Genomic DNA, 24930 nt, shown 5'->3' with positions numbered 1-24930 from the left:
CACTAATAGATGGACCTATTCGGCGGGATTACGAGTGAGTGAGTGTAGCAGGGATACAGTACTAATTCCCTGAGTGTGGGGCTGGTGGGAGGGGCCTCGGTGGGAGCAGAGCCCTAGGTGGGAGGTACCTACAGGTAGTTCTAAACACGCATGCGTAACGCTCACGCATGCGTAACGGTCACGTCTTCGCTTTCGAAAGTTCCTTTCCCTTGTTCGTCGCGTTGACCTGCTGAAAATGAGCTCTGCTCGAGATAGCGCGTTTTCTAGTTCCGAAAATCTTTCCGTCGAGGGTTCGTACGTCTGTAGCTCTAGCTAGCTTTCCACATGTTGATCGTTGACGACTCAAAACGGCCTTCTTTTCCGCAGACTCAGATCAGTTGGAGTTCGCCTTTGCTGAAATGGCAATCGATCGACGGCTTAGTGAGCCGAAGGAGGTGGAAGAGAGAAAGACGACGGCGGAAGAGAGAAAAATGGTGGCGGAGATGGAGGAGAAGAGAAGGAAGATGGCGAAAGAGATGGAGGAGGAGAGAAGGAAGGAGAGAAGGAAGATGGCGAAGGAGATGGAGGAGGAGAGAAGGAAGATGGAGAAGAAGATGGCGGAGGAGGAGGAGAAGAGAAGGAAGGAGATGGAGGAGAAGATGGCGGAGGAGGAAGAGAAGAGAAGGAAGAAGATGGCGGAGGAGGAGGAGAAGAGAAGGAAGGAGATGGAGGAGAAGATGGCGGAAGAGGAGGAGAAGATGGCGGAGGAGATGGAAGAGAAGAGAAGGAAGATGGCGAAGGAGATGGAGGAGGAGGAGAGAAGGAAAATGAGAGGGGAGAAGAAGACAGTGAAAACAGAAGGTGAAATGAGTGGGGAGTATATTTTATCCTCTTTAGTTAGATGTTATTTCTTAGTTCCACTGCAGATCTTAATCCATCCTACAGCAGCATATCCACCTTATCCGTGGTTTTCCCGGATCGAGCTTCAGTGCCAGTCAAACAAACGAGATGCTAACTATCGGTGGTTCATCAACAATAGGGAGGAGCCGTCTCTTTGTGACAGTTCAATCTGCGTGCATTTGACTAACATGGGTTACGTGGGAAAGTATCATTGCGTTGTCGAGTATAATGGCGAAAGACGTACGTCAAAATCAACCAAGGTCGATGTTAAAAAAAGACAGGAAGTAAGTTACGTTATCATGGCGTGGTTTTGTTATGCTATAGTTTTTATTTGTAGCCTACCGCTACTATTATAAGCACCAATCAACAAGAACACGACTCCTACGTCAATCGGTTGATTTCTCCTGATGCTTTTGCGCCTTTATTCGTTCGCGAATTCGCCGAGTTTCATCAAACAGAAAGGAAGTGTGCGTCTTTGGCTAGACGACTTCTTGAAAACGATTTCAGCATTGGCTCCGAAGACTCTATTCAAGAAGTTCTCCCAGATGCATTTGAAAAAGGAATGCCGCAGTTCCGTGTGAAACCCCAAAGTGTGGCAAACATAAAGGACAGTGACGTATTGGTTGTCAGGGGGGCAAAAGCGGACTTAATCTTTGAAAGTCAAACGGGGGAGCTGGTTGGAGCTTCCGTGTTCAAACCTCGGCCCATAGAAGGGGATCTGTCTCTTGAAGCAGTGAGACACTTTGATGTTCGAGCCCGAAAAAGGACGTGTCCAGGCATACCGCTTCCTTGCTTTCTGCCCATTTTTTGCGGAGATCATTTCCAAATTTTCGGCGCAACGTTTGTTTCGAATATTCCAGCGCCTCCGGATCCCGACGCCGTGCCAGTCCATCATCCCGATGTCAGAATTGCCTATGAGCGTCTCGACAGCATGGTTCTGAGTCTACTTCAAATAGACTGTTTGGCTTCAATGCTGGGAAAGCTGGAGGATGGAATGGAAAGGCTCGCTGCGCGGGCTGAGTCTCCCGTAAGTCCTTTTCCGTGGATCAAAGAGTACGGAGATGTGCGGTTTGAATACGTTCGTCAACTGAAGGGGATGGTATTTAAAGCGAAGGAAGAGAGCGGTCAATTCGTCGTCGTGAAGTTTGTCCGAGGCGAGTACGGAGAAGAAGCACACAGGCATTTTTGGGAAAAAGGATTCGCCCCGAAATTGAAGCATAGCGAACGAGCTGCCGTTTTTGCCGAAAAAGTTGTCTTTCAAGTCGTAATGAACATCGTTCCAGGCATTCCACTTCACTACATTCTGGAGGATGTGGAATGGGGAAAACAACCGTCGGTTGACGTATCCGTTCTGCGCCGCGGTTTGGAAAAATTGCTCGACGTGATTCGCGATTCTCCCTTTGTTCATGGCGATCTGCGTCCCGTGAACATCATCGTCGATTCTCATGGCAATTTGTCCGTTGTGGACTTCGATTGGGCGCGAAAAGAAGGAGAAGGATTTTACTCGCCCAGAGTTAATGCTGAAGCGAAGTGGTTCGTCAACGCTGGCCGTCACGTTCAGAAAAACGCACTCATTAAAAAAGAGCATGATATTGCAATGTTGAAAGCAATATTGGACGCACTACCTAGTTAATTTTGTAGTACAGTATATAGTTGTGTGTGTAGGGTAGGGTTAAAATTCTATTATTCAAAAATTGAGTTTAGAAAATAGTTAAAATTCTACTATTGAAAAATTGAGTTTAGAAAATTTAGCGTGCTTTAGCAAAAGAAGATGTCCGAAGAGAAACGCCGACTTCACGTTCTTCTACGTCATTTAGCGGCGCCGAAACCGATTCATTGTTCGGGACCTCTGTCTCCCTACCGAAAATCGACGTTCCGTCCTCGCGAGATGCGCGTTCTTCTCTTCGGCGAAGAAGTCGTCGAATTCGTCGATCGCGTCTGGTCGACCCTCGAAAAGGACGCGCTCTTCGCGCCCGTCGAAGACGAGCTCTCCAACGCCGACTATCGCGCTTTGACGTACAAGCGATGTCGTCGTCTGCACGAATACGACTTTCTCGACGGTGTCGATCCGCGCGCGTCGCCGCGTCTCGCTCACGCCTTGAATTTGTGCGTCGGCGCTCTCGATTGGGGCCTGAGCGCCATGCACGCACTTCATTTCAATGTGCGTACAGTGTACACCGTAGGGGGGAATTTAGAATCTTTGGGGGTTTTGTTGCAGCTCTTCTGTTCGTTGATTTCTGGCTTCGAGCATCACGAAGAACTGGCAGAAAAAGCGCGTAACTTTGAGGCAAGGTTTAATTAAATTAATCTAATTAATTAATTGGATTAGTTAATTGGATAAAATCTGTGTAAATTTACGGTGTGTTTATTTGAAGGTTATTAAAATTAAATTTTCAAAAGCGATTTTGTTTCAATTTCTTTGTGGATGGAAATGAGTGTTGGGGACTAACCTCTCTCTGTCTCTCCCCACAGGTTATTGGCTGTTTTGCTCTGACCGAATTGAGTCACGGAAGTAACACTCAGGCGATGCGAACAACGGCGACCTTCGATCCCGAGACAAGCGTAGTCTCTCGCAATAGACTTCCTCTCGTTATTTCTATAATACGTTCTATACAGGAATTTGTATTGAATACTCCTCATTACGAGGGAACGAAATGGTGGGTCGGAGTACTCGGCAACGTAGCGACGCACGCCGTCGTCTTTGCTCAGCTGCACACGCCCGACACAAAAGAGAGTCACGGACTCCAGTCATTTCTCGTCCCACTGCGTGACCCAGTCACCTTGACGCCACTTCCCGGCGTGCTAGTGGGAGACATCGGGCTCAAACTCGGGCAGAATGGATTAGCAAACGGGTAAGACATAATTATTGATTCTTTGTATACGAACGCTATATCTCTCTCTTTATCTAGGTTTGTTGCCTTTGACTCATTGAGGATTCCTAAGGAGAATTTGCTTAGCAAGTATGACTTGGAGGGGGGGATTTAATTAATTAATAAGAGATGCACTTCTATACTGATGAATGGTTTTAGAATCGGTCGCATATCAGATGACGGAAAATACGTCTCCAACGTCAAGGTTCTTTTATACATACACATCAGTGTTGACTTCATTCATTCTCTAAGGACGTTCACAAGCGACAGGCAGAATCGATGGGATCCCTGTCGACTGGTCGCGTTTTCATAACGGGCATGTCCTGCCTGAATCTCGCCATGGCAACGGTGATCGCAATAAGGCAAGAGAATATAATCATTAATTAATTAATTAATTAATTATTCTATTTTAGATATTCAGCCGTTCGACGTCAGTTTGGCGACGACGGCAAAGAGGAATACCCCGTCATCGAATACCAACTACAGGTCACAAATACTTAGTATTATTAATTGAATCGAGACTTGATTTATTTCCTTTTAGCGTTGGCGTCTTTTTCCCTACTTGGCGTCCGCCTACGTTCTCACGTGGATGAGCGAGACGATCTTCACGGATCTAATTGCCTGTCGCTTGGAGCAAATGATTGGCGACGAAGACAAGGCAACGGAAATGGCGAAGGAAATTCACGCTATATCGTGTTCAAGCAAGCCGCTCGCCGGATGGACGGCGCGCGACGCTATACAGGAGTGTCGCGAAGCGTGCGGCGGACACGGATTTTCAGCCGGTACTTTGAGAAAAAAAGCGAAATTTTATTTTATTATTTACTTTTTTTGTTTTCTTAGTTAACGGGTTTGGGAAGTTGAGAAACGATCACGATCCGAATATGACGTACGAGGGAGATAATAACGTTATACTGCAACAGACGAGCAGCTATCTCCTATCCGTCTATGATCAGATACTAAGAGGTGAGTCACTTGGATGGTAGAGATGATGATTATGATTATGATTATTATTATTAGTAGGCGAGTCTTTTGTCAGTCCTTTTCATACCGTTGATTTCATTAATGAACACGGGTTGATTTTGAGACGGAAATTTCATCCGGATGACGATCTGTTGCGAAATCCTGAAAGTACGAAAGATATATTGTGTGGGTCATTTTTTTTGGATTCTTCTCTCTTTTAGTTTCCTTGCGCGCTTTTCAGTGGCTCGTCTGCTATCTTCTCAAGGAAAGCCGACTTCGAATTCAGGAGGAACTTGCCAATGGAGTGGTATATATGTATATGTATGTTAGTTGATTTTTTTTCGATTTCTCTCTAAGAATCTATTCTGGGCCAAAGGGAATTCACAGCCCTACTATTGTCGATCCTTATCCTTGGCTTATATTCGAGTCAGTTTTCGATTATTGTCCAATTTTTATTTTATTTTATTTTAATTAGTGTCTCTCTCTGCAACGATTTATTAATCTTTGCGTCGACGACTCGACTCCCTCTCATTTGAAGCCGACCCTTCGACGACTCTGTTGTCTCTACGGACTTTATAGCGTGGAAAAAGAAATGACGTCTTTCTACGAAGGAAATTAATGATTAATTTATTTTAAGCTAAGGTGACTTTCTCTGCTATTAGGCGGGTTTTGCTCGGGAGAAACTGCGGCTAAGTCTGTGAAGAAGTGCATTTTAACTCTGTGTGACGAGGTTTGAATTTGTCAATTTTTTTCTCAGCGATTTATGTAATATTGGTTCAGCTGAAAAGCGAAGCTGTTTCGCTTGCAGATGCGCTGAGCCCTCCTGACTCTATTCTCAGGTCGCCTATAGGAGCCAGTGACGGCCAGGTAAAAAGTCCGAGTCGAAGACATCTATGATACGTATACACGTTGAAGGTGTACAAGAGGCTCTATGGCTCAGTACTCAGTCGCCCCGGTGCCTTGTCTAGACCAAGTTGGTGGCAAGACGTTTCAAAGACCTGTTGAAGAAGACACGTGATAGTATCTTTGTTTTAATAAATTATGTCTTTTGTTGTGCACATTTACAGTATTTATCTTTGTGCACATTATTTTTTATTAGCTGTGAATACCAGGTGACCACGTGGCTTTTTCGGTGATGTAATACAGTACCTAACTACGACTGTCGTCTATCCGGGTAATCCCGCAGAATCTACTCGGTAAAGCGGCCTCCGACGAGTTAATTTTCGGTTGTAGGCACGTAGAAAAGGCGTTGAAAGCGCGTCGAGAGTTTCCGCTTTCATATCTATCCCTCATTCTGTTCTGCTGAAGAATGAGCTCTCCTAAAGAAAATTCTAAAAGGAAGCGCGCATCTTTGAGTGTCAAAGATGGCTCTGCCAAGGGTTCGAAGCTTTCCCCATTGTCGCGACATACCTTCTTTTCACGGATAGTAGAATCTATCCGTTCTCTTTTACGTAGACATGGATAAGATGACGGATGACTTTGATCAATTGAATGTGAAGAAGACGGGTCGGCCTAAGGAAAAGGAAGCGACGCCCAAGACAGGTGATGATGATGACGTGTTAAATTGGGACTACCTATTCCATTTAGTCTCAGGAGAGGAGAAGGTGGAGGAGAAAGTGAAGAAGGAGGACAACGACGACGAATCGTCATCGGTAGAGGAGGATGAAGATGACGAAAATCAAACGGATCAGACAGGTAATATGAAATTATAATATATTCTCTTTAATTATTAGATTTTGTCTCAGGACAGAAAGAGGACAGGGAGGACGGTGATATGAGTTGGGACTACATATTATTCCCTTTAGTTACATTTTGTCTCAGATTTACTGAAGATCACAACGCATCCTTCGGAACTTCACGATGGGCGATCTTGCCATTATTATTGGCTGGATAAGATTGAGCTTCAATGCGTTTCGAACAAGCAAGATGCCGCCAAGTATCAGTGGTCTATCAACGGTAAGGTGGAAAAGTCCCTTCGCGGTAGTTCGATCTCCTTCAATTTGAATGACATCAAATACATTGGAAAGTATCGTTGCGTTGTTGAGTGGAACGGCGAACGTCTTGAGTCAAAATCAACCAAAGTCGTTCTTGAAGAAGTGAGCTACGTTATCATAGCATAGGTTTTAGTTCAATACTTTCTATTTTTAGCCTACCCCTTCTTTGATGAGCGCCAACAAAAATCATCACAACTCCTACGTCAAACGGTTCATTTCTTCTGATTCTTTTGCGCCTTTGTTTGTTCGCGAATTTGCCGAGTTTCATCAAACAAAAAGGAAGAATGAGACTTTAGCTAGACGATTTCTTGAGGAGGATTTCAGCGTTGGTCCCGAAAAAAATATTCAAGAAATTCTTGGAGAGGCATTTAGAGCCAAAATGCCACAGTTCAATGTGACCAGCCTGAGTCAGATACCCAAGTGGACCAACGAAGAGGCCACGGTGGTTGCCAAGAAGGCAGTAGCAGACATAATGTTTAAGGCTAAAAATGAAACGGGAAGGCTCCTTGGAGTTTCTGAAATCAAACGTCGACCTATGAATGGAGATCCGTCTATTCAAGCAGTGAGATACTTTCATCTACATGCCCTACATGGTTCAGGCATAGCTCCTCCTTGCTTTCTTCTCGTCTTTGTCGGAGAGCGTTTTGACATTTACGGTGCAACGTTTGTTTCAGCATCAAACGATTGTGTCCCCTTGAATGTCAGGGATCCCGATATCAAAATTGCCTATGAGCTTCTTGACAGCGTGGTACTGAGCTTACTGCGTATAGACTATCTGGCTTCAATGCTGGGAAAACTGGAGCACGGAATGGAAACGCTCGCTAAACCCCGCGATGTGAGTCTTTTTCCGTGGATCAAAGAATATGGTCCGTATGGAGATCATGTGAAGTTTGAATACGTTCGCCGAATGAAGGGGACAATGGTATTTGAAGCAAAGGAAGAGAAGAGCGGTGAGCACGTTGTTGTTAAATTTGTTCAAGGTGTATACGGAAAAGAAGCGCACAAGCATTTTCACGAGAAGGGATTTGCACCCGCATTGAAGTACAGCGAACGAGTCCCTGCTTTTGGAGCCGAAAATGTTCTCACTCAAGTCGTCATGGAATTCATTCCAAACGTTGTTTCACTATCAGAGGAGTTAAAGTTAAAGCGACCGTCAGTTTCTGTACCCTCTCTGCGCCGCAGTTTGGAGAAGTTGCGTGACATTATTAAGGATGACGAATTTCCCTTTGTTCACGGTGATTTGCGTCCCGTGAATATCATCGTTGATCGTTTGAATAGTGCTGTGTTCGTTGTGGACTTTGATTGGGCGCGTAGGAAAGGAAAAGGGTTTTACTCTCCCAGAGTTGACTCTAAAGCAGGGTGGTTTGCCAAAGCTGGTTTACATGCTCAGAAAAACAAAGAGATCAAGAAAAAGCATGACATTGATATGTTAGAAGCAGTATTGAAGGAGCTAGAAAAGTGACTTACAGAGGAGGAGCTAGAGGAGGAGCTTTTAGAACAGCAAGGGTGACTGTAGGCGTAAAAAGTATATTTAGCCCCTTCAGACCCTGGCAGACCCTTCTCATTTGAAAATGTGACTGTGTATTTTGTCGTACACACCTTGTTTGTGTTATTTTTGCTTTTTAAACGTTATCTTTTATTATTTGTGATGTTTTCTTCAAGTATTTTTTATTGATGTTTTCCTCCTACAGTAGCACGTGTGTTCGAAAGCCCCGCGCGCGTTGTCGCTATAGGATTCGCTCGTAAACACCTACGTCATCACCGAATGGCGTCTCCAACGCCATGACCCAGGATCCCCGTCTTCCCTGGCTCACGATCGGCTCCGACGGGCTCTCGCCCGCCGCCCGATCTCGATCGTCGCGATCTCCTTCATCGTCGACGTCGCTCGCCGCTCCGAGCTCGGGATTCGGCTCGCAGCATTTTCTCCAGCGTCACCAGCGCTCGCGCGCGAGCGTCTACAGCTCTCGCCCGTCGAGCGGCTACGGATCGTTCCACTCCGTCGACGTCGAATCGACGCGAAGACCGAAATCGGCGCCTGTAAGGAGCGGCGATGGAATTTCGACGCTACGACGTCTCACGCGTCCGCGAACGGGATTTCTAGTAAGTGGAACAGCGTTTCGAGTCTCTTTTATTAAGATATATCGTTTGTGTAGAGATTTTCGGGGCCTCGGCCCACGATTCAAGATAATTCGGTGAGTACGAGACTTTTTATCGCTTTTTTCTTCATAAACTACGTTTTTCTTCTAGAGAAAAGTCGAAGGTCCCGTCGAGTACTTGTGCTTCGTGAAGCCGGCTGTATTACACGAGCGCGATAAGCTAAAGAAGCCCAAGTATAGGTTCGCCCCGCCCCCTCCCCCGCTCCCGCCCCCGCCTCGAGCCACGAAAACGGAGAGCAAACCGACGTCGCACGTCTCGTTTGCTTGGATGGAAGAAAATGTCGCTAATAATGACGATTTGGGCGGCGCGGAGACGATTAGCAGCGATTCTGAAGACGGTTCGATGAGAAAATGGTTTCTACCGGTTTTTTGACTGAGACGCGTTTTTCTTAGACGATCGACGTACGCCGGCGAATTTTTCCGAGTCACTGCAACCCGTGCTCGAAGAAGACGATGACCTGTCTCCCGATTGGCATCCCGTTCGTTTTGAACCTGAGGAGAAAGATGAGGAGGAAAACGAGGAGGAAATAATCAGCGTTGAAGATTTGGATGACGTCAGAGAAGACGAAACCCCGGCTGTCATTGAGGAGGAAGAGAAGGAGGAGAAAGAAGACGAAAGCAAATCTGTAGAAGTCTTACCAACGTACGTAGATTCTGGAACACTTGCTCGAAACTCGAACATCGCATATTTAGTATCGATATCAAGGAAGAAGTCAGAGAAGAGCCTAAAGTGAAGAGAAAGTAAGAGAGAGAGAAATATTTACTACACACAAGTCATTTTGTTGTTTCAGGTTTGAACGGAAACCGAAGAAGGAAAAACAACAACAACAGCAAAGAAAAACGGTAAAATAAAAAATGAAATACATTTTTATTTTTAATTAAAATAAATAATTTTTTGTACGCCAAGGAGGCAGCTATACATAAGAGAAAATGGAAAGGAGTTCCCAAGCTCGAAGACCAAGAATATGAACCTCCAGAGGTTTAATTAAATAAATATATAACACGTGAGGGTATTAAATGTAAAGGCGTTTATTTTTAGCTCAAGCCTCTGGAGCCTTGGCTCAAACATCGCTTTGCACTCTCGAAGAAATCGTGTCGGTTTGAATTGCCAATGGATATGAAGCTTCTTGAAGGTGAGAATTTATTGTATCACTTTGGGTTAGTGAATATATGATTATAGATTTGTCTCCACTTGAATATCTGAAACGCTTTTCGGTCATAAGGCGAGGAACATGAGAATCCTTTTTAGCTTTTTCTAATTAATTATTTTAGTGATAGAAGGAGGTCGTGGTACTCCAAAGTGTTTAGAATGATTGATCGAGCTCGTAAGCGTAGCAACGGAATTTTAAATATGACGGTACAGCAGTTAATCAATTATTTCCTTTCCCTATTTATTCTTCATAAAGGAAGTCGAAAATGCCTTGATGGAAGTCCACTTTCATTCGTCGACGAAAGAACAAATCAAAGACGTTTTTCAAGTAGAAACAGAGTTATTTATCAGTTTAGGCTATTTATCTCTAATGTCCAGGTGGCTTCCATTGCGGCCGACATGGAATTTAATAGAGAGCAATTTTATGGCCTTGCTGCTCTATCTGAACGACTCCTTGTAACTTCTTTCTTGTACGAGTTCAAAAATGTTTTTCTCCTTTAGTACTTTCTTATTTTTTCTACTATAAGGTCATATAAGGCAGCGGAGGATAAGGGGGCGGAAAGGGACGTTCTGGAGACGACTGACTTCGAAGCCATCGATTGGAAATTGAAAGGAGTCTCGGTTATAACCACTAATGTGATATTTATTTCTAATTAATTAATTATTATTTTAGGTACATCCGGATTTGAGGCGTCTCTTCGATCAAATACGTTCATAGATGAAATTCTCTTTATACGCTTTTTTGTACAGTTTTTTTATTTTTATTTTTTTAGCCCGGTGCATACGATAACGGAGATTAAATAGAGTCGCATGTTCCATGCACGTGTCTCTCGGAGATGCGTGCGCACGACGCAAGGAGTGACCCAACACGCGGACGTCGCGCTTTCCTCTCCGACGTTCGCGACATGGATGACGACTCCAAACGAGCTCTAAATTCGTCAGATAATGAAGTACGTAAGGTAGAACGAAGTGGGGGGGCCCTCCTTTCGTCGGCGACACCGCGACTCCTCGTGCCGCCGCTCTAGCGAAGTTTCGAGGCTTCCAGCTCTTCGCTCTCCCAAGTTACCACTTTAATGATTGATTAATTAATTAATTTTATTAATTAATTAAATAATTTATTTTGTTTTTAGACTTCTTTCGAAAGGTTCTTTGCTGTCTTTGAAGCCCAAAGGCAACTTAGGGACGCTTTACAGCAAGTCAAGGTCGTAAGCGACAGAATGACGGAGAGAGTGCGGGGATTGGTGGAAAAGGCCGACGAATGGTCATCGACATTAGAGAAATTAGACGATTTCAGGAAAGGCCTATACGAGCTAGTGGATGATGCTTTCGAAATGCGAGAAAAATTAGAGAGATTGAAAGAAAAATGTGACAGATTTCGAGAAACTCTTGAGGCGAACCAATTTAACCAAGATGTTGACGAAATGGCGAAAGACATAGATCACTTGAGGACGAGTGTAGACGAAGTAAAGGTAATGGAAAATGCGCTCGGACGATGAGCGGATGAAACGCGTGCTTCTTTTCACGCGCGTACAAGTAACGACACAATGAACGGCTTCGAGTGAACTATATTGTATAAATTGTGTTAATTAATTATATCACGTACTCCTCGCGTCCACGTGGTTTTGCGCATGTGCCGTGTGCCATGTGCTCGCTTGCGTCATAGCTCCGGAGTCCGAGCTTGCACCACACTGCCTAATGTACGTTCAACGTCTCTATTCGCGACGCGTATCGAGCTATTTCTGTCTTTAGATGGCTTTTTGTCCAACAATTTGCAGTGACGCGACCGTGAAGTTTCGAAATCCGAGCCGAAAATGAATTTCGATTGTCTTGTTCTGCAAACGAAGACGTCTCCTACAAGTGGTGGTTTCGATCTTCTGCAGGGCATTATCCATACGTTATTAATCCATCCACCAGCGTCGACACTCAAAGGGAATTGATAGTACATGTAGGAAATTTAGCAAGAACTAATGGCTACTACTTCTGCGTAATGAAGAACTCTATTTCAAATGATATTGCTGTATCACAACTTGTCTCTGTTAATACTTCCGGTACTGATGTAATGATGTTACCTATACGTTTTTGTTTTTTATTCAAAATTTAGGGGTACAGTATCCCAACATGACTGGAGAAGATCCTCTTTCTCAACCGGAATCTTGTGCAACTTCTACTGAATACTCTATTCCAGGTAGCGCGGGTTCTCTCGCTCGTCAGTTAGAGGCAAAGAAGGCAAGTCGATTCTTCTTTTATGTTCCTTTTTTATTGTTTTGTATGTAGGCAAAGATGGAAATTACTCGACAGGTAACGAGTTTTGTTCCACCGACTCTTGCATTTGTATTTTTTTCGTAGACCTGCTCTTCATCCATAGCTGGACGAAATCGTCGTTTTAGGAAAGCAATATTGCACGAAGAGGCAAGCCGAATAGATGCTCAAATCTTCTACAAGCTCTTCAAGGAGATTAGCACTGGAGACTACGCGCAGGAAGATCCATTGGTTTCTGAAAAGTCCGTAAAACGGTTCAGAGCTGCCATGTCAGTGACGGCTGATTCGACCAAACTATCTGATTGCCTTTCTGACTTATTTCCTGAGCTTCGAGTCCATCATCAAAGGCCTATCAATCGAAAAAGCGGACATGCAAAGGATCATATAGACGCAGCTGCTGTTCTGAAGGATAATGATGATGAGGCGACACGTATTGTAGTTCTCTTGGGAGATAAGAAAATCGATACTGATCCGTTTGGCTCTGGACGGGCCCAATTACACAAGTGGGTTAGGGTAGGAAACATATTTCTTCTCTACATAAAAAGGGGGTTTACTAGGGAGTATGAATTGCTTTGGAATGAAGACCTACCGTTGTCTTGCGTGTGCCAAGGAAGTTTCCCGTGTCTGGGTCTCGAGATTAATCCTTACAAAGCCGTTTTGCATGGCTTTGTGATGTGCGGCGAGCGCGTTCTGCATTCCAAGCTTGCAGCCGTATCAGATGAAGCAACGGATGCGATATTCCTGACGTTTCTGCGACGTCTTCGCGGAGGAGTTCTAGCACTCAAGAAGGAATGGGAGCGATTGGATTACGAAATGCCCTTTCTTGATTATCCTCAATTTGTTCCTGACAGGTTTGACGATTCCAAATTTGCATACCTTGTTGATCATTGTAACTTTAGCTTTGAAGCCTATCAAGGTTTATCTTGTGGCTGTCTTTTGAATGAGTTGGCGTCAAACGCAGTGTTTGAGTGCCTAATATCGACGCACAAAGAAGAAAATTTTGCTATCAAATTTATTTTCGGTAGCTTAGCCTAGTGCATTCTTTTACTGCAGTATATTGGAGTCTTTTTTTGCAGGCCATGATGGCAAGTATGGGAGAGATGTTCACAAAGCTCTCGCCTCAGACCAGCTTGCCCCGCGATACCTGTTCGAAGGAAAGGTGCCTTTCCTTGAGTCTCGTCCGACGTGCTATGTCGTGATGGAGGCGGTCTCATGGAGAAGCCTCGAGAGCTGGCTGAAATCAAGTGATGATGCATTCCCCCCAGGAGAGGCTATTATTGCTAACCTCCAGCGCGTTATCAACGTTCCTCATAAAAATGGTCTCGTGCACGGAGACTTTCGTCCGTCCAACATTCTTGTCAACGCTAAAGGAGACGTCAAAATCGTCGATTTTGATTGGTCTGCCAAGGCCTCAGAGAAACGTTGCTATCCAAAGCGTCTAAATGGAAATATAGTATGGCCCAATTTGCCAAAAAATTTCCTTAAGGAAGTTGATGATCATTTCTTTTTTGCTTCGATTAAAACCCGAATTAGAGAGAGAAGCAGAAGCAGCAGGTAACATGGTGGGTGTCAGGATCTTTTTGGTGTGTTGTGTGTTGTTTCAGTCTGTTCCAATTTTTTTCTTTCAATTTGTGTATTGTTTCTCTCAAATTCCTTCCATAGTCTATCGCTTTGCTAAAGGCTTTTTTGAGTGAAAAGCTGAGGGGAAAATAAATTAGCCGACCATAGATAAGCTAGCTGCAGTGGAAACATCATTCACATAAGATAGTCTCACATAAGATAGTCACTGGCAAAGACGAGATACAGATGAATTAGAATGAGTAGTGAAGCGCTCTTCTGTTGAGTGAGTTTTACTGTACAAACCACGAAAAGATTTATGTATAGATTGTGTTAATTACCAATTTTGGGTCCACGTGGTTTTTGCGCATGTGCAATGTGCCATGTGCTTGCGTCATAGCTCTCCGGAGTCCGTGTTCTAGCTTCTAGGGCCCGTTCTGCTCGCACAAACTGCCTGACGTACGTTCGACGTCTCTGTTTGCAACGTGTATCGAGAAAGCTAGCTATTTCTGTCTTCAGATGGCTTCTTGTCCAACAATTTGCGACGAAGCGACCGTGGAGTTTCTCCAAGCCAGAAACGCATTTCGATTGTCTTGCTCTGCGAATGAGGATGTGTCCTACAAGTGGTGGTTTCGATCGTCGGACGAGGAAACACCATACCGTTACGTTACGAATCCCAGAACCAATGTTGACACTGAAAGGGAATTGATAGTCAAAGGAGGAAATTTAGCCAGAACTAATGGCTATTACTTCTGCGTAATGGAGAGCTCCACTTCGAATGATATTGCTGTATCACAACTTGTCTCTATTAATACTTCCGGTATTGATGTTACCTCCGATTTATACGTTTTTTGTGTATATTCAAAATTTAGGCGTACAGTATCCTAACATGACCAGAGAAGATCCGTGTGTTCTTCCTCTTTCTCGTCCGGAATCTTGTGCGACTTCTGCTGAATATTCCGATCCACACAGCACGGATTCTCTCTCTTGGGAGTCAAAGGCAAAGAAGGCAAGTCGACTCTTCCTTTTATTTTTATTTTTCATTGTTTTGTATTTAGGCAAAGAAAGAAATTACTCGAGAGGTACTGAGTTTTATTGCACAGACTCTTGGCTTTAATGTGTTCATAAACGTTTCATAGACCTGCTCTTCATCCACAGCTGGAGAAGATGAGCGTTTCCGGAAAGCAATATTGCGCGAAGAGGCAAGCCGAATAGATGCTCAAATCTTCTACAAGCTCTTCAAGGAGATTAGCACTGGAGACTACGCGCAGGAAGATCCATTGGTTTCTGAAGAGTCCGTAAAACAGTTGAAAGCTGCCATGTCAGAGACGGCTGATGCGAACAAGCTATTTCTTTGCCTTTCTCGCATACTTCCTGAGCTTCAAATCTATCATCAAAGGCGTATCAAACGAAAAAGCGGGCATGCAAAGGATCATATTGACGTTGCTGCTGTTCTTAAGGATGATCAGGATGAAATGAAGGATCGTATTGTAGTTCTCTTGGGGAAACACAAAACCGATCCCAAGAGGAAGTTCTCTGCACAGGTCCAATTACACAGGTGGGTTTAGGAAAATATTTCTTCTCTACATGAAATGGGGTTTAATTAATAGGGAGTATGAATTGCTCTGGAATGAAGACCTGCCGTTGGCTAACGTGGACCGAGGAAGTTTCCCGTGTCTTGGTCTTGAGACTAATCCTTTCCAAGCCGTTTTGCATGGCTTTGTGATGTGCGGCGATCGCGTTCTGCATTCCGTGCTTGCGTCCGTAGCAGGTCGAGCAACGGATGCGATGTTCCTGCCGTTTCTGCGACGTCTTCGCGGAGGAGTTCTAGCGCTCAAGCAAGAATGGGAGAAATTCGATTACGAAATGCCCTCTTTTGATTCTCCTGAATTCGTTCCTGACAGGTTTAAAGATTCTTCTGTATTTGCATACTTGTTGATCATTGTAACTTTAGCTTTGAAGCCTATCAAGGTTTATCTTGTGGCTGTCTTTTGAATGAGTTGGCGTCAAACGCAGCGTTTGAGTGCCAAATATCGACGCACAAAGAAGAAGAATTTGCTATCAAATTTGCTTGGGGTAGCTTAGTTTAGTGCATTCTTGGACTGCAGTATATTGAAGTCATATTTTGCAGGCCATGATGACGAGTACGGGAGAGATGTTCACAAAGCACTCGCCTCAGCCCAGCTCGCTCCACGATACCTCTTTGAAGGAAAGGTGCCTTTTCTTGAGTCTCGTCCGACGTTGTATGTCGTGATGGAGGCGATCTCGTGGAGAAGCCTCGAGAGCTGGCTGAAATCAAGTGGTGTGGCATTTCCCCCAGGAGAGGCTGTCATCGCTAACCTCCAGCGCGTTATCAACGTTCTTCATAAAAATGGTCTCGTTCACGGAGACTTTCGTCCGTCCAACATTCTTGTCAACGCTAAAGGAGACGTCAAAATCGTCGATTTTGATTGGTCTGCCAAGGCCTCGGAGAATCGTTGCTATCCAAAGCGTCTAAATGGAAATATAGTATGGCCCGCTTTGCCAGGAAGTTCCCTTAAAGAAGTTCATGATCACTTCTTCTTTGCTTCGATTAAAACCCGAATTAGAGAGAGAAGCAGAAGCAGCAGGTAACATGGTGGGTGTCAGGATCCTTTTTAGTGTGTTGTGTGTTGTTTGAGTCTGTTCAATTTTTTTATTTCAATTTTGTGTATTATTTCTCTCAATTTTCTTTCATAGTCTATCGCTTTGCTGAAGGCTTTTTCAGTGAGAAGCTGAGGTGGAAGAAAATTAGCCAACCATAACCATAGATAAGCTAGCTGCAGTAGAAACATCATTCACATAAGATGTAGACGAATTAGAATGAGAAGTAAAGTGCGGTTCTACAAATCACAAAAAGATTTATGTATAAATTGTGTTAATTACAAATGTACTCCCATAACGCGGTTTTTGCGCATGTGCAATGTGCCATGTGCTCGCTTCTTGCGTCATAGCTCTCCGGAGTCCGTCGTTCTTCTCGCGTTCTAGGGCCCGTTCTGCTCGCACACACTGCCTGACGTACGTTCGACGTCTCTGTTTGCAACGTGTATCGAGAAAGCTAGCTATTTTTGTCTTCAGATGGCTTTTTGTCCAACAATTTGCAACGAAGCGACCGTGGAGTTTCTCCAAGCCAGAAATGAATATCGATTGTCTTGCTCTGCGAGTGAGGATGTGTCGTACAAGTGGTGGTTTCGATCTTCGGACGAGGAAACACCATACCGTTACGTTACGAATCCCAGAACCAACGTCGACACTGAAAGGGAATTGATAATCAAAGGAGGAAATTTAGCCAGAACTAATGGCTATTACTTCTGCGTAATGAAGAGCGCCACTTCAAATGATGTTGCTGTATCACAACTTGTCTCTGTTAATACTTCCGGTATTGATGTTACCTATTTATACGTTTTCGTGTATATTCAAAATTTAGGCGTACAGTATCCTAACATGACTAGAGAAGATCCGCGTGTTCTTCCTCTTTCTCGTCCGGAATCGTGCGCGACTTCTGCTGAAGATTCTGATTCAAGCAGCACGGATTCTCTCTCTTGGGAGTCAAAGGCAAAGAAGGCAAGTCGATTCTTCTTTTTTATATTCTTTTTTTGTATTGTTTTGTATTTAGGCAAAGAGAGAAATTACTCGAGAGGTACTGAGTTTTATTGCACCGACTCTTGGCTTTGTATTCATGCCACACTTCATAGAACTGCTCTTCATCCATAGCAGGACGAAATCGTCGTTTTAGGGAAGCAATATTGCGCGAAGAGGCGAGCCGAATAGATGCTCAAATCTTCTACAAGCTCTTCAAGGAGATCAGCACTGGAGACTACGTGCAGGAAGATCCATTGGTTTCTAAAGAATCCGTAGAACAGTTGAGAGCTGCCATATCAGAGACAGCTTATTCAACCAAGCTATATCATTGCCTTAAAGATTTATTTCCTGAGCTTCTAGTCGATCCACATAGGCGTATCAAACGAAAAAGCGGACATGCAAAGGATCATATTGAAGCAGCTGCTGTTCTGAAGGATAATGATGATAAGGCGACCAGTATTGTTGTTCTCTTGGGAGTTAAGAAAATCTATAGTGATCTGATTGGCTCTGGGCGAGCCCAATTACACAGGTGGGTTTAGGGTAGGAAACATATATTTCTCTGCATGAAAAGGGGTTTACTATAGGGCGTATGAATTGCTCTGGAATGAAGACCTACCGTTGTCTAGCGTGGACCAAGGAAGTTTCCCGTGTCTGGGTCTCGATATTAATCATTACGAAGCCGTTTTGCATGGCTTTGTGATGTGCGGCAATCGCGTTCTGCATTCTGAGCTTGGAGCCGTATCAGATCGAGCAACGGATGCGGTATTCACGACGTTTCTGCGACGTCTTCGCGGAGGAGTTCTAGCGCTCAAGAGAGAATGGGAGCGATTGGATTACCACATGTCCGTCCTTGATTATCCTCAATTTGTTCCTGACGGGTTTGACAATTCCAAATTTTCATGGTTGTTGATAATTGTAACTTTAGCTTTGAAGCCTATCAAGGTTTATCTTGTGGCTGTCTTTTGAATGAGTTGGCGTCGAACGCAGTGTTTGAGTGCCGAATATCGACGCACAAAGAAGAAGAATTTGCCATCAAATTTATTTTCGGTACCTTAGTTCAGTGTATTCTTTGACTGCAGTATAGTGGAATCTTTTTTTTGCAGGCCATGATGGAAAGTATGGGAGAGATGTTCACAAGACACTCGCCTCAGCCCAGCTCGCCCCTCGATACCTTTTCGAAGGAAGGGTGTCTTTCCTCGAAGGAAGGTGGTCTTTCCTTGAGTCTAGTCCGACGACGTTGTATGTCGTGATGGAGGCGATCTCGTGGAGAACCCTCCAGAGCTGGCTGGAATCAGGTGGTATACTTCCCCGAGGAGAGGCTATCATTGCTAACCTTCAGCGCGTTATCAACGTTCTTCATATAAATGGTCTCGTTCATGGAGACTTTCGTCCGTCCAACGTTCTTGTCAACGGCAACGGTGACGTCAAAATTATCGATTTTGATTGGTCTGCCAAGGCCTCGGAGAAACGTCGCTATCCAAAGCGCCTGAATGGAAATATAGTATGGCCTGCTAAGCCAAACGGTGTCCTTAGAGAAGTTGATGATCAGTTCTTCTTTGCTTCGATTAAAACCCAAATTAGAGAGAGGCAGAAGCGACAGGTGTATTAGTAACAGACAGTTTGAGTACAATGAAATGATTTATTCTGTTAGATACATATTCCCACTATCATGTGACGTATAAATTGCATTTTGTGCGCAAGGCATCACCCCAATGCTTCAAATCGGGGCATGGGTTGCGGGGGTAATTAATTTTGGGCCTTCTTGAGTTCGTTTCTCCAGCTGCAGCTTAGTCCGTAGAGCTGCCACTGCACCATGGGGCCAGGAAATCAAAGGTCCACCTTGAAATGCCTTAGTCTTCTCTTTCTTCCTACATGTGACGTACGTACTTGATCGAGAGCGATCTGTTAGGACAAATAAATAATAGTGGATGAATAAATAATAAGAAGCATTCCTCGCGTTAAGTCTATCGCTCTCTTCCGTCTTTCTTTTGACTCTTTTTTGAGCAAAGAGGCACTTCGTCGCTGTTCATCCGGGTTTGGAGACACCGACACCGAGCGATAAAATCGAACACCCATCGCGTTTGTGTCGCGAAACAGCGCTGACAATCCATTACCATAGAGTTTCACAACAGTTTTATTTGATACAAGAAAGAAAGAAATGCTGCATGCACTCGATCGCTCGCAAAACTCCTTCCAATCGTTCCTTCTTCGATTTGATCGTTTCGTCTTCGTTTTCTTGAGCCTTTTCGTCCACATTTCCACCTAAAAAAATCCCGTCGTTCCGTAGTCGATTTCTTGAGCTCTGTCGTTCACGTTTCGGTCGAAAAAAGAAGAAGATTCGTCTCTGTCGATCTATCTTCGTTTTCTTCAGCCTTCTCGTCCACATTTCGCCCTAAAAAACAAGGAGATTTGTCTCTGTCGTTCCGTCTTCGATTTCTTGAGCTCTCTCGTCCACGCTTCCACCTAGAAAAAAAGAAAAAAATTAGTATCTGTCAAAAAATCGTCGTACGTACCTTTTTTGCTGCGTCCGTATTCGCGCTATCCAGGCTACACCGCGCGGAGGTTCGGACGCTTCGTAGCCCAAGGCAGCCACCGCAAAAGCAATGGCCACCCGTTCCAAAAAGTGTCGGGCGAGCCACGACGTCATCAGCCACCCCACCGGTACCCGCCTGGATGAGAGACGGCCCCTAATACCGTAGTCTCCCGGCGCGGTGGTACCAAAAAACCCTTCGGTATGTGTTCCTGAGAAGAACCGGGGCTACTGGAAGTGGAGAGCGGTCGACCACCGTTTGTAGGAGTCGACAGTAAAGACAGTGCATGCCGGAATCGAAGTCTCCTGGGTCGGATTATCTTTGGTCTAATCGCACTGTCGGGTGAGAAAAGTGCCGGCAACCAGGCCGCTTGCAACACCCCCTCTGGGCCGTACTCACTCGAGCCTAGCGTGAGTCGTGCCCATTAGCGACAATAAGACCGCAGTAATCGCGAATCCCAGTGCGTTGACCGAGGCCGAAGCCCCCCATTGCCCTGCCTACAGGCTCCGGCACGGCGTTATACCGTGGGCTACGCTGAGTCAACTATCCAGACTTGCCTTTTGCCAAATCTCCCGGGTCGATCCGTCAAGGACGAGACGCAGCGAACCGCGACGCATCCACCCTCTGCCGCAACTGAAGGAAATTGGGGGCGCGTGCTCCTTATATACTATGACCCCGCCCATCGTTCTGATTGGCTTGCTGGTTTCCGCTCTTCGTGCTCATTGGCTCTTTTGAGAGAAGGTGTCAAAAGGCAAACCGTTTTCGATTCCGGTCTGACGAAATATTGCATAACGATTTCGATTAGAGGCGACACATATCGCACCTGCATCGAGCAAGATGGCGGAGAAAACGTGGCCGCGACGAAACGAAAACGCTGTTAGGAACGTCTTTTCGTTGTATTTCGCCGCTCATTTCGTCGCACGAAGATACGGGCGTACGATTCACGTGATATCGAACGATCGACGGGAACGAAGTTCGTTTCGAGGCCATTCGCGACCGAATTCGAGCGAAACGCGGCCTCTTCTACGATAAATACGAAGAGAAGGAAGAGCGCAACTCGTCAGTCGCTCGGAAAATCGAAGGAGAACGTCGAACGAACTTTGCGAGCTAAGTAAGGCCTAAAACGCTATTTTTTCTGTAAGGCGAATGCAGTTTTACGTCTAGACGCGTTCGAACGTCCCGGTTCGGCGGAAAAGGCAGTCAAAAAACGAGAGCGAAATTGGTATAAAAAAAAGAAACGTGTTGGAATTTATTATTACGAAATAGAGTAACTTTTGCATTTTAGACGAGTCGATTTCAGTCCGACGTAACACTTGGAAAATTTTCGGCCCAAAAGAATTAATTAATTAATTAATTAATTAATTGACATGTAAGAAATGAGATTTCTACCACGAGTCTCTTTTTCGTGAATCAGTAAACTTTCTCTCGTTTTCTCTTGAAGGTCAATTTTCTGTATCGTGGATGGAAATAAAGCTTTCGAATGAGTTCTCACAGTAAGCGTTTCATTGCTGTCCTTTACCTACTATAAATTATTTAATCCAGGAGGCCTTGGATTGTCGTGTGAAATTGCTTTGCCAAACGCGTGCTCGTTTTCACGAGAATAACCCAGAGAACAAAGGCAATCGCCAAGTCAAAGGAGGCCGTTGGACTGAGAGTCACTTCGTCGCTCTTCTCGCTCTTTGGATCAGCGTAGCGACGGTGAGAAAGCTGATCACGGCGACGCACAGCAGTCAGGGTGTCTTTCCTTGAATCTCGTTCGACGACGATGACGTTGTATGTCGTGATGGAGGCGATCTCATGGAGAACCCTCCAGAGCTTGCTCGAATCAGGTGGTATACTTCCCCGAGGAGAGGCTATCATCGCTAACCTTCAGCGCGTTATCAACAAATAAATAAATTGTCTCGTTCACGGAGACTTTCGTCTGTCCAACATTCTTGTCAACGCTAAAGGAGACGTCAAAATCGTCGATTTTGATTGGTCTGCCAAGGCCTCGGAGAAACGTCGCTATCCAAAGCGCCTGAATGGAAATATAGTATGGCCTGCTAAGCCAGAAAGTTTCCTCAAAGAAGTTGATGATCATTTCTTCTTTTCTTCGATTAAGACCCAAATTAGAGAGAGAAGCAGAAGCAGCAGGTAACATGGTGGGTGTCAGGATCTTTTTTAGTGTGTAACTGTTGTGTGTTGTTTGAGTCTGTTCAATTTTTTTCAATTTTGTGTATTATTTCTCTCAATTTTCTTTCATAGTCTATCGCTTTGCTGAAGGCTTTTTCTGAGTGAGAAGCTGAGGTGGAAAAAAATTAGCCAACCATAGATAATTATAAGCTAGCTGCAGGAGAAATATCATTCACATAAGATGTAGATGAATTAGCATGAGTAGTGAAGTGCGCTTCTACAAATCACAAAAAGATTTATGTATAAATTGTGTCAATTACAAATGTACTCCCATAACGGTTTCGGGTCCACGTGGTTTTTGCGCATGTGCAATGTGCCATGTGCTCGCTTCTTGCGTCATAGCTCTCCGGAGTCCGTCGTTCTTCTCGCGTTCTAGGGCCCGTTCTGCTTGCACACACTGCCTGACGTACGTTCGACGTCTCTGTTTGCAACGTGTATCGAGAAAGCTAGCTATTTTTGTCTTTAGATGACTTCTTGTCCAACAATTTGCAATGAAGCGACCGTGAAGTTTCTCCAAGCCAAAAATCAATTTCGATTGTCTTGCTCTGCCAATGAAGATGTGTCGTACAAGTGGTGGTTTCGATCTTCGGACGAGGAAACACCATACCGTTACGTTACGAATCCCAGAACCAACGTCGACACTGAAAGGGAATTGATAGTCAGAGGAGGAAATTTAGCCAGAACTAATGGCTATTACTTCTGCGTAATGAAGAGCGCCACTTCAAATGATATTGCTGTATCACAACTTGTCTCTATTAATACTTCCGGTATTGATGTTACCTATTTATACGTTTTTTGTGTTGTATATTCAAAATTTAGGCGTAAAGTATCCTAACATGACTAGAGAAGATCCGTGCGTTCTTTCTCTTTCTCAACCGGAATCTTGTGCGACTTCTACTGAATCCTCTATTCCAGGCAGCGCGGGTTCTCTCGCTCGTGCGTTAGAGGCAAAGAAGGCATGTCGATTCTTCTTTTCTATGTTCTCTTTTTATTATTGTTTTGTATTTAGGCAAAGAGAGAAATTACTCGACAGGTAACGAGTTTTATTGCACCACCGACTCTTGGCTTTGTATTCATACCGCGTTTCGTAGACCTGCTCTTCATCCACAGCTGGACGAAATCGTCGTTTTAGGGAAGCAATATTGCGCGAAGAGGCGAGCCGAATAGATGCTCAAATCTTCTACAAGCTCTTCAAGGAGATTAGCACTGGAGACTACGCGCAGGAAGATCCATTGGTTTCTAAAGAGTCCGTAAAAGAGTTCAAAGCTGCCATGTCAGAGACGGCTGATGCGAACGACCTATCTTATTGCCTTAAACACTTATTTCCTGAGCTTTACGTCCGTCCACATAGGCCTATCAATCGAAAAAGCGGACATGCAAAGGATCATATTGACGTCGCTGCTGTTCTTAGGGGTGATGAGGAACGTATTGTAGTTCTCTTGGGAGATAAGAAAATCGATACTGATCCGATTGGCTCTGGACGGGCCCAATTACACAGGTGGGTTAGCGTTAGGGTAGGAAAGATATTTCTTCTCTAAATGAAAAGGGGGTTTACTAGGGCGTATGAATTGCTCTGGAATGAAGAGCTACCGTTGTCTACCGTGTGCCAAGGAAGTTTCCCGTGTCTGGGTCTCGAAATTTATCCCTACAAAGCCGTTTTGCGTGGCTTTGTGACGATTGGCGAGCGCGTTCTGCATTCCAATCTTGCAGCCGTATCAGATGATGCAACGGACGCGGTATTCCTGCCGTTTCTGCGACGTCTTCGCGGAGGAGTTCTAGCGCTCAAGAGAGAATGGGAGCGATTGGATTACGAAATGCCCTTCCTTGATTATCCTCAATTCGTTCCTGACAGGTTTGACAATTCCAAATTTGCATACCTTGTTGATCATTGTAACTTTAGCTTTGAAGCCTATCAAGGTTTATCTTGTGGCTGTCTTTTGAATGAGTCGGCGTCAAACGCAGTGTTTGAGTGCCAAATATCGACGCACAAAGAAGAAGAATATGCAATCAAATTTGTTTTCGGTACCTTAGTTCAGTGTATTCTTTGACTGCAGTATAGTGGAATCTTTTTTTTTTTGCAGGCCATGATAGAAAGTATGGGAGAGATGTTCACAAGACACTCGCCTCAGCCCAGCTCGCCCCTCGATACCTTTTCGAAGGAAGGGTGTCTTTCCTCGAAGGAAGGTGGTCTTTCCTTGAGTCTAGTCCGACGACGTTGTATGTTGTGATGGAGGCGATCTCATGGAGAACCCTCGAGAGCTGGCTGAAATCAAGTGGTATATTTCCCCGAGGAGAGGCTATCATTGCTAACCTCCAGCGTGTTATCAACGTTCTTCATATGAATGGTCTCGTTCACGGAAACTTTCGTCCGTCCAACATTCTTGTCAACGCTAAAGGAGACGTCAAAATTGTCGATTTTGATTGGTCTGCCAAGGCCTCGGAGAAACGTCGCTATCCAAAGCGCCTGAATGGAAATATAGTTTGGCCCGCTAAGCCAGAAAGTTTCCTCAAAGAAGTTCATGATCAGTTCTTCTTTGCTTCGATTAAGACCCAAATTAGAGAGAGGCAGAAGCGACAGGTGTATTAGTAACAGACAGTTTGAGTACAATGAAATCATTTATTGTGTTGAATACATATTCCTACTATCACGTGACGTTTACAAATACAGATTTATTGTCATTGATTCTACTATCACGTGACGTTTACACATGTACAGATTTATTGTCATTGATTCTACTATCACGTGACGTTCTCTATACTGTTTACATCTATCCGGGACGCTTCGAAGAAGTGAGTGCCCCC

The 24930-nt window shown here is 44.6% G+C and overlaps 8 protein-coding genes and 1 long non-coding RNA gene across 12 annotated transcripts; all 9 read left to right on the top strand.

The window, feature by feature from the left end:
* The first annotated feature begins 175 nt into the window (after positions 1–175).
* LOC136186835 (uncharacterized) lies at positions 176–2545 on the top strand. The gene is made up of 4 exons (XM_065974305.1): positions 176–290; positions 367–840; positions 895–1163; positions 1217–2545. The coding sequence occupies exons 1-4, from the start codon at positions 236–238 to the stop codon at positions 2510–2512; spliced, it is 2094 nt and encodes a 697-aa protein (XP_065830377.1). The 5' UTR covers positions 176–235; the 3' UTR covers positions 2513–2545.
* Positions 2546–2646: 101 nt separating this feature from the next.
* On the top strand, positions 2647–5868 carry LOC136187021 (peroxisomal acyl-coenzyme A oxidase 3-like). The gene is made up of 17 exons (XM_065974527.1): positions 2647–3040; positions 3098–3166; positions 3352–3441; positions 3496–3731; positions 3789–3839; positions 3909–3954; positions 4002–4111; positions 4163–4235; positions 4291–4531; positions 4590–4712; positions 4767–4877; positions 4931–5016; positions 5067–5135; positions 5185–5321; positions 5373–5439; positions 5490–5576; positions 5625–5868. The coding sequence occupies exons 1-17, from the start codon at positions 2651–2653 to the stop codon at positions 5712–5714; spliced, it is 2076 nt and encodes a 691-aa protein (XP_065830599.1). The 5' UTR covers positions 2647–2650; the 3' UTR covers positions 5715–5868.
* Positions 5869–5896: 28 nt separating this feature from the next.
* LOC136187022 (uncharacterized) lies at positions 5897–8396 on the top strand. 4 transcript variants are annotated; one of them, XM_065974530.1, is made up of 6 exons: positions 5897–6088; positions 6165–6251; positions 6303–6404; positions 6455–6478; positions 6531–6805; positions 6858–8396. In XM_065974530.1, exons 1-6 carry the CDS (start codon positions 6019–6021, stop codon positions 8163–8165), a joined length of 1866 nt encoding a protein of 621 aa, XP_065830602.1. In that variant the 5' UTR covers positions 5897–6018; the 3' UTR covers positions 8166–8396. The 4 variants fall into 4 exon arrangements, with proteins under 4 accessions (XP_065830602.1, XP_065830601.1, XP_065830600.1 ...); XM_065974529.1 differs by having other exon boundaries at positions 6297–6404; XM_065974528.1 differs by having other exon boundaries at positions 6165–6404.
* A 62-nt stretch (positions 8397–8458) lies between these two features.
* Positions 8459–10829, top strand: LOC136187847 (nucleosome assembly protein 1-like 3). The gene is made up of 14 exons (XM_065975564.1): positions 8459–8803; positions 8857–8895; positions 8951–9197; positions 9253–9502; positions 9553–9600; positions 9651–9702; positions 9767–9838; positions 9899–9992; positions 10040–10082; positions 10132–10216; positions 10266–10337; positions 10388–10479; positions 10537–10630; positions 10683–10829. Exons 1-14 carry the CDS (start codon positions 8486–8488, stop codon positions 10725–10727), a joined length of 1551 nt encoding a protein of 516 aa, XP_065831636.1. The 5' UTR covers positions 8459–8485; the 3' UTR covers positions 10728–10829.
* Positions 10830–12283: 1454 nt separating this feature from the next.
* LOC136187052 (uncharacterized) lies at positions 12284–13913 on the top strand. The gene is made up of 5 exons (XM_065974562.1): positions 12284–12307; positions 12356–12771; positions 12826–13119; positions 13168–13289; positions 13345–13913. The coding sequence occupies exons 1-5, from the start codon at positions 12290–12292 to the stop codon at positions 13824–13826; spliced, it is 1332 nt and encodes a 443-aa protein (XP_065830634.1). The 5' UTR covers positions 12284–12289; the 3' UTR covers positions 13827–13913.
* Positions 13914–14229: 316 nt separating this feature from the next.
* Positions 14230–16508, top strand: LOC136186882 (uncharacterized). Its single transcript, XM_065974356.1, has 8 exons — positions 14230–14284; positions 14345–14645; positions 14698–14834; positions 14884–14907; positions 14965–15383; positions 15436–15729; positions 15780–15901; positions 15957–16508. The coding sequence occupies exons 2-8, from the start codon at positions 14345–14347 to the stop codon at positions 16436–16438; spliced, it is 1779 nt and encodes a 592-aa protein (XP_065830428.1). The 5' UTR covers positions 14230–14284; the 3' UTR covers positions 16439–16508.
* Positions 16509–16767: 259 nt separating this feature from the next.
* LOC136186885 (uncharacterized) lies at positions 16768–19101 on the top strand. The gene is made up of 8 exons (XM_065974359.1): positions 16768–16861; positions 16922–17222; positions 17271–17407; positions 17460–17483; positions 17539–17954; positions 18010–18303; positions 18351–18472; positions 18529–19101. The coding sequence occupies exons 2-8, from the start codon at positions 16922–16924 to the stop codon at positions 19032–19034; spliced, it is 1800 nt and encodes a 599-aa protein (XP_065830431.1). The 5' UTR covers positions 16768–16861; the 3' UTR covers positions 19035–19101.
* A 1721-nt stretch (positions 19102–20822) lies between these two features.
* LOC136186903 (uncharacterized) lies at positions 20823–22392 on the top strand. The gene is made up of 5 exons (XR_010669779.1): positions 20823–21067; positions 21121–21178; positions 21242–21325; positions 21398–21449; positions 21499–22392. It is a non-coding gene; the product is annotated as an uncharacterized lncRNA (long non-coding RNA).
* A 76-nt stretch (positions 22393–22468) lies between these two features.
* LOC136187851 (uncharacterized) lies at positions 22469–24811 on the top strand. Its single transcript, XM_065975568.1, has 8 exons — positions 22469–22534; positions 22595–22895; positions 22948–23084; positions 23138–23161; positions 23220–23626; positions 23687–23980; positions 24029–24150; positions 24210–24811. The coding sequence occupies exons 2-8, from the start codon at positions 22595–22597 to the stop codon at positions 24713–24715; spliced, it is 1791 nt and encodes a 596-aa protein (XP_065831640.1). The 5' UTR covers positions 22469–22534; the 3' UTR covers positions 24716–24811.
* Positions 24812–24930: the final 119 nt, after the last annotated feature.

The sequence above is a fragment of the Oscarella lobularis genome, chromosome 5 (genome assembly GCF_947507565.1).
Source record: "Oscarella lobularis chromosome 5, ooOscLobu1.1, whole genome shotgun sequence".
Taxonomy (NCBI): domain Eukaryota; kingdom Metazoa; phylum Porifera; class Homoscleromorpha; order Homosclerophorida; family Oscarellidae; genus Oscarella; species Oscarella lobularis.
This window is presented reverse-complemented; position numbering and strand designations above follow the sequence as displayed.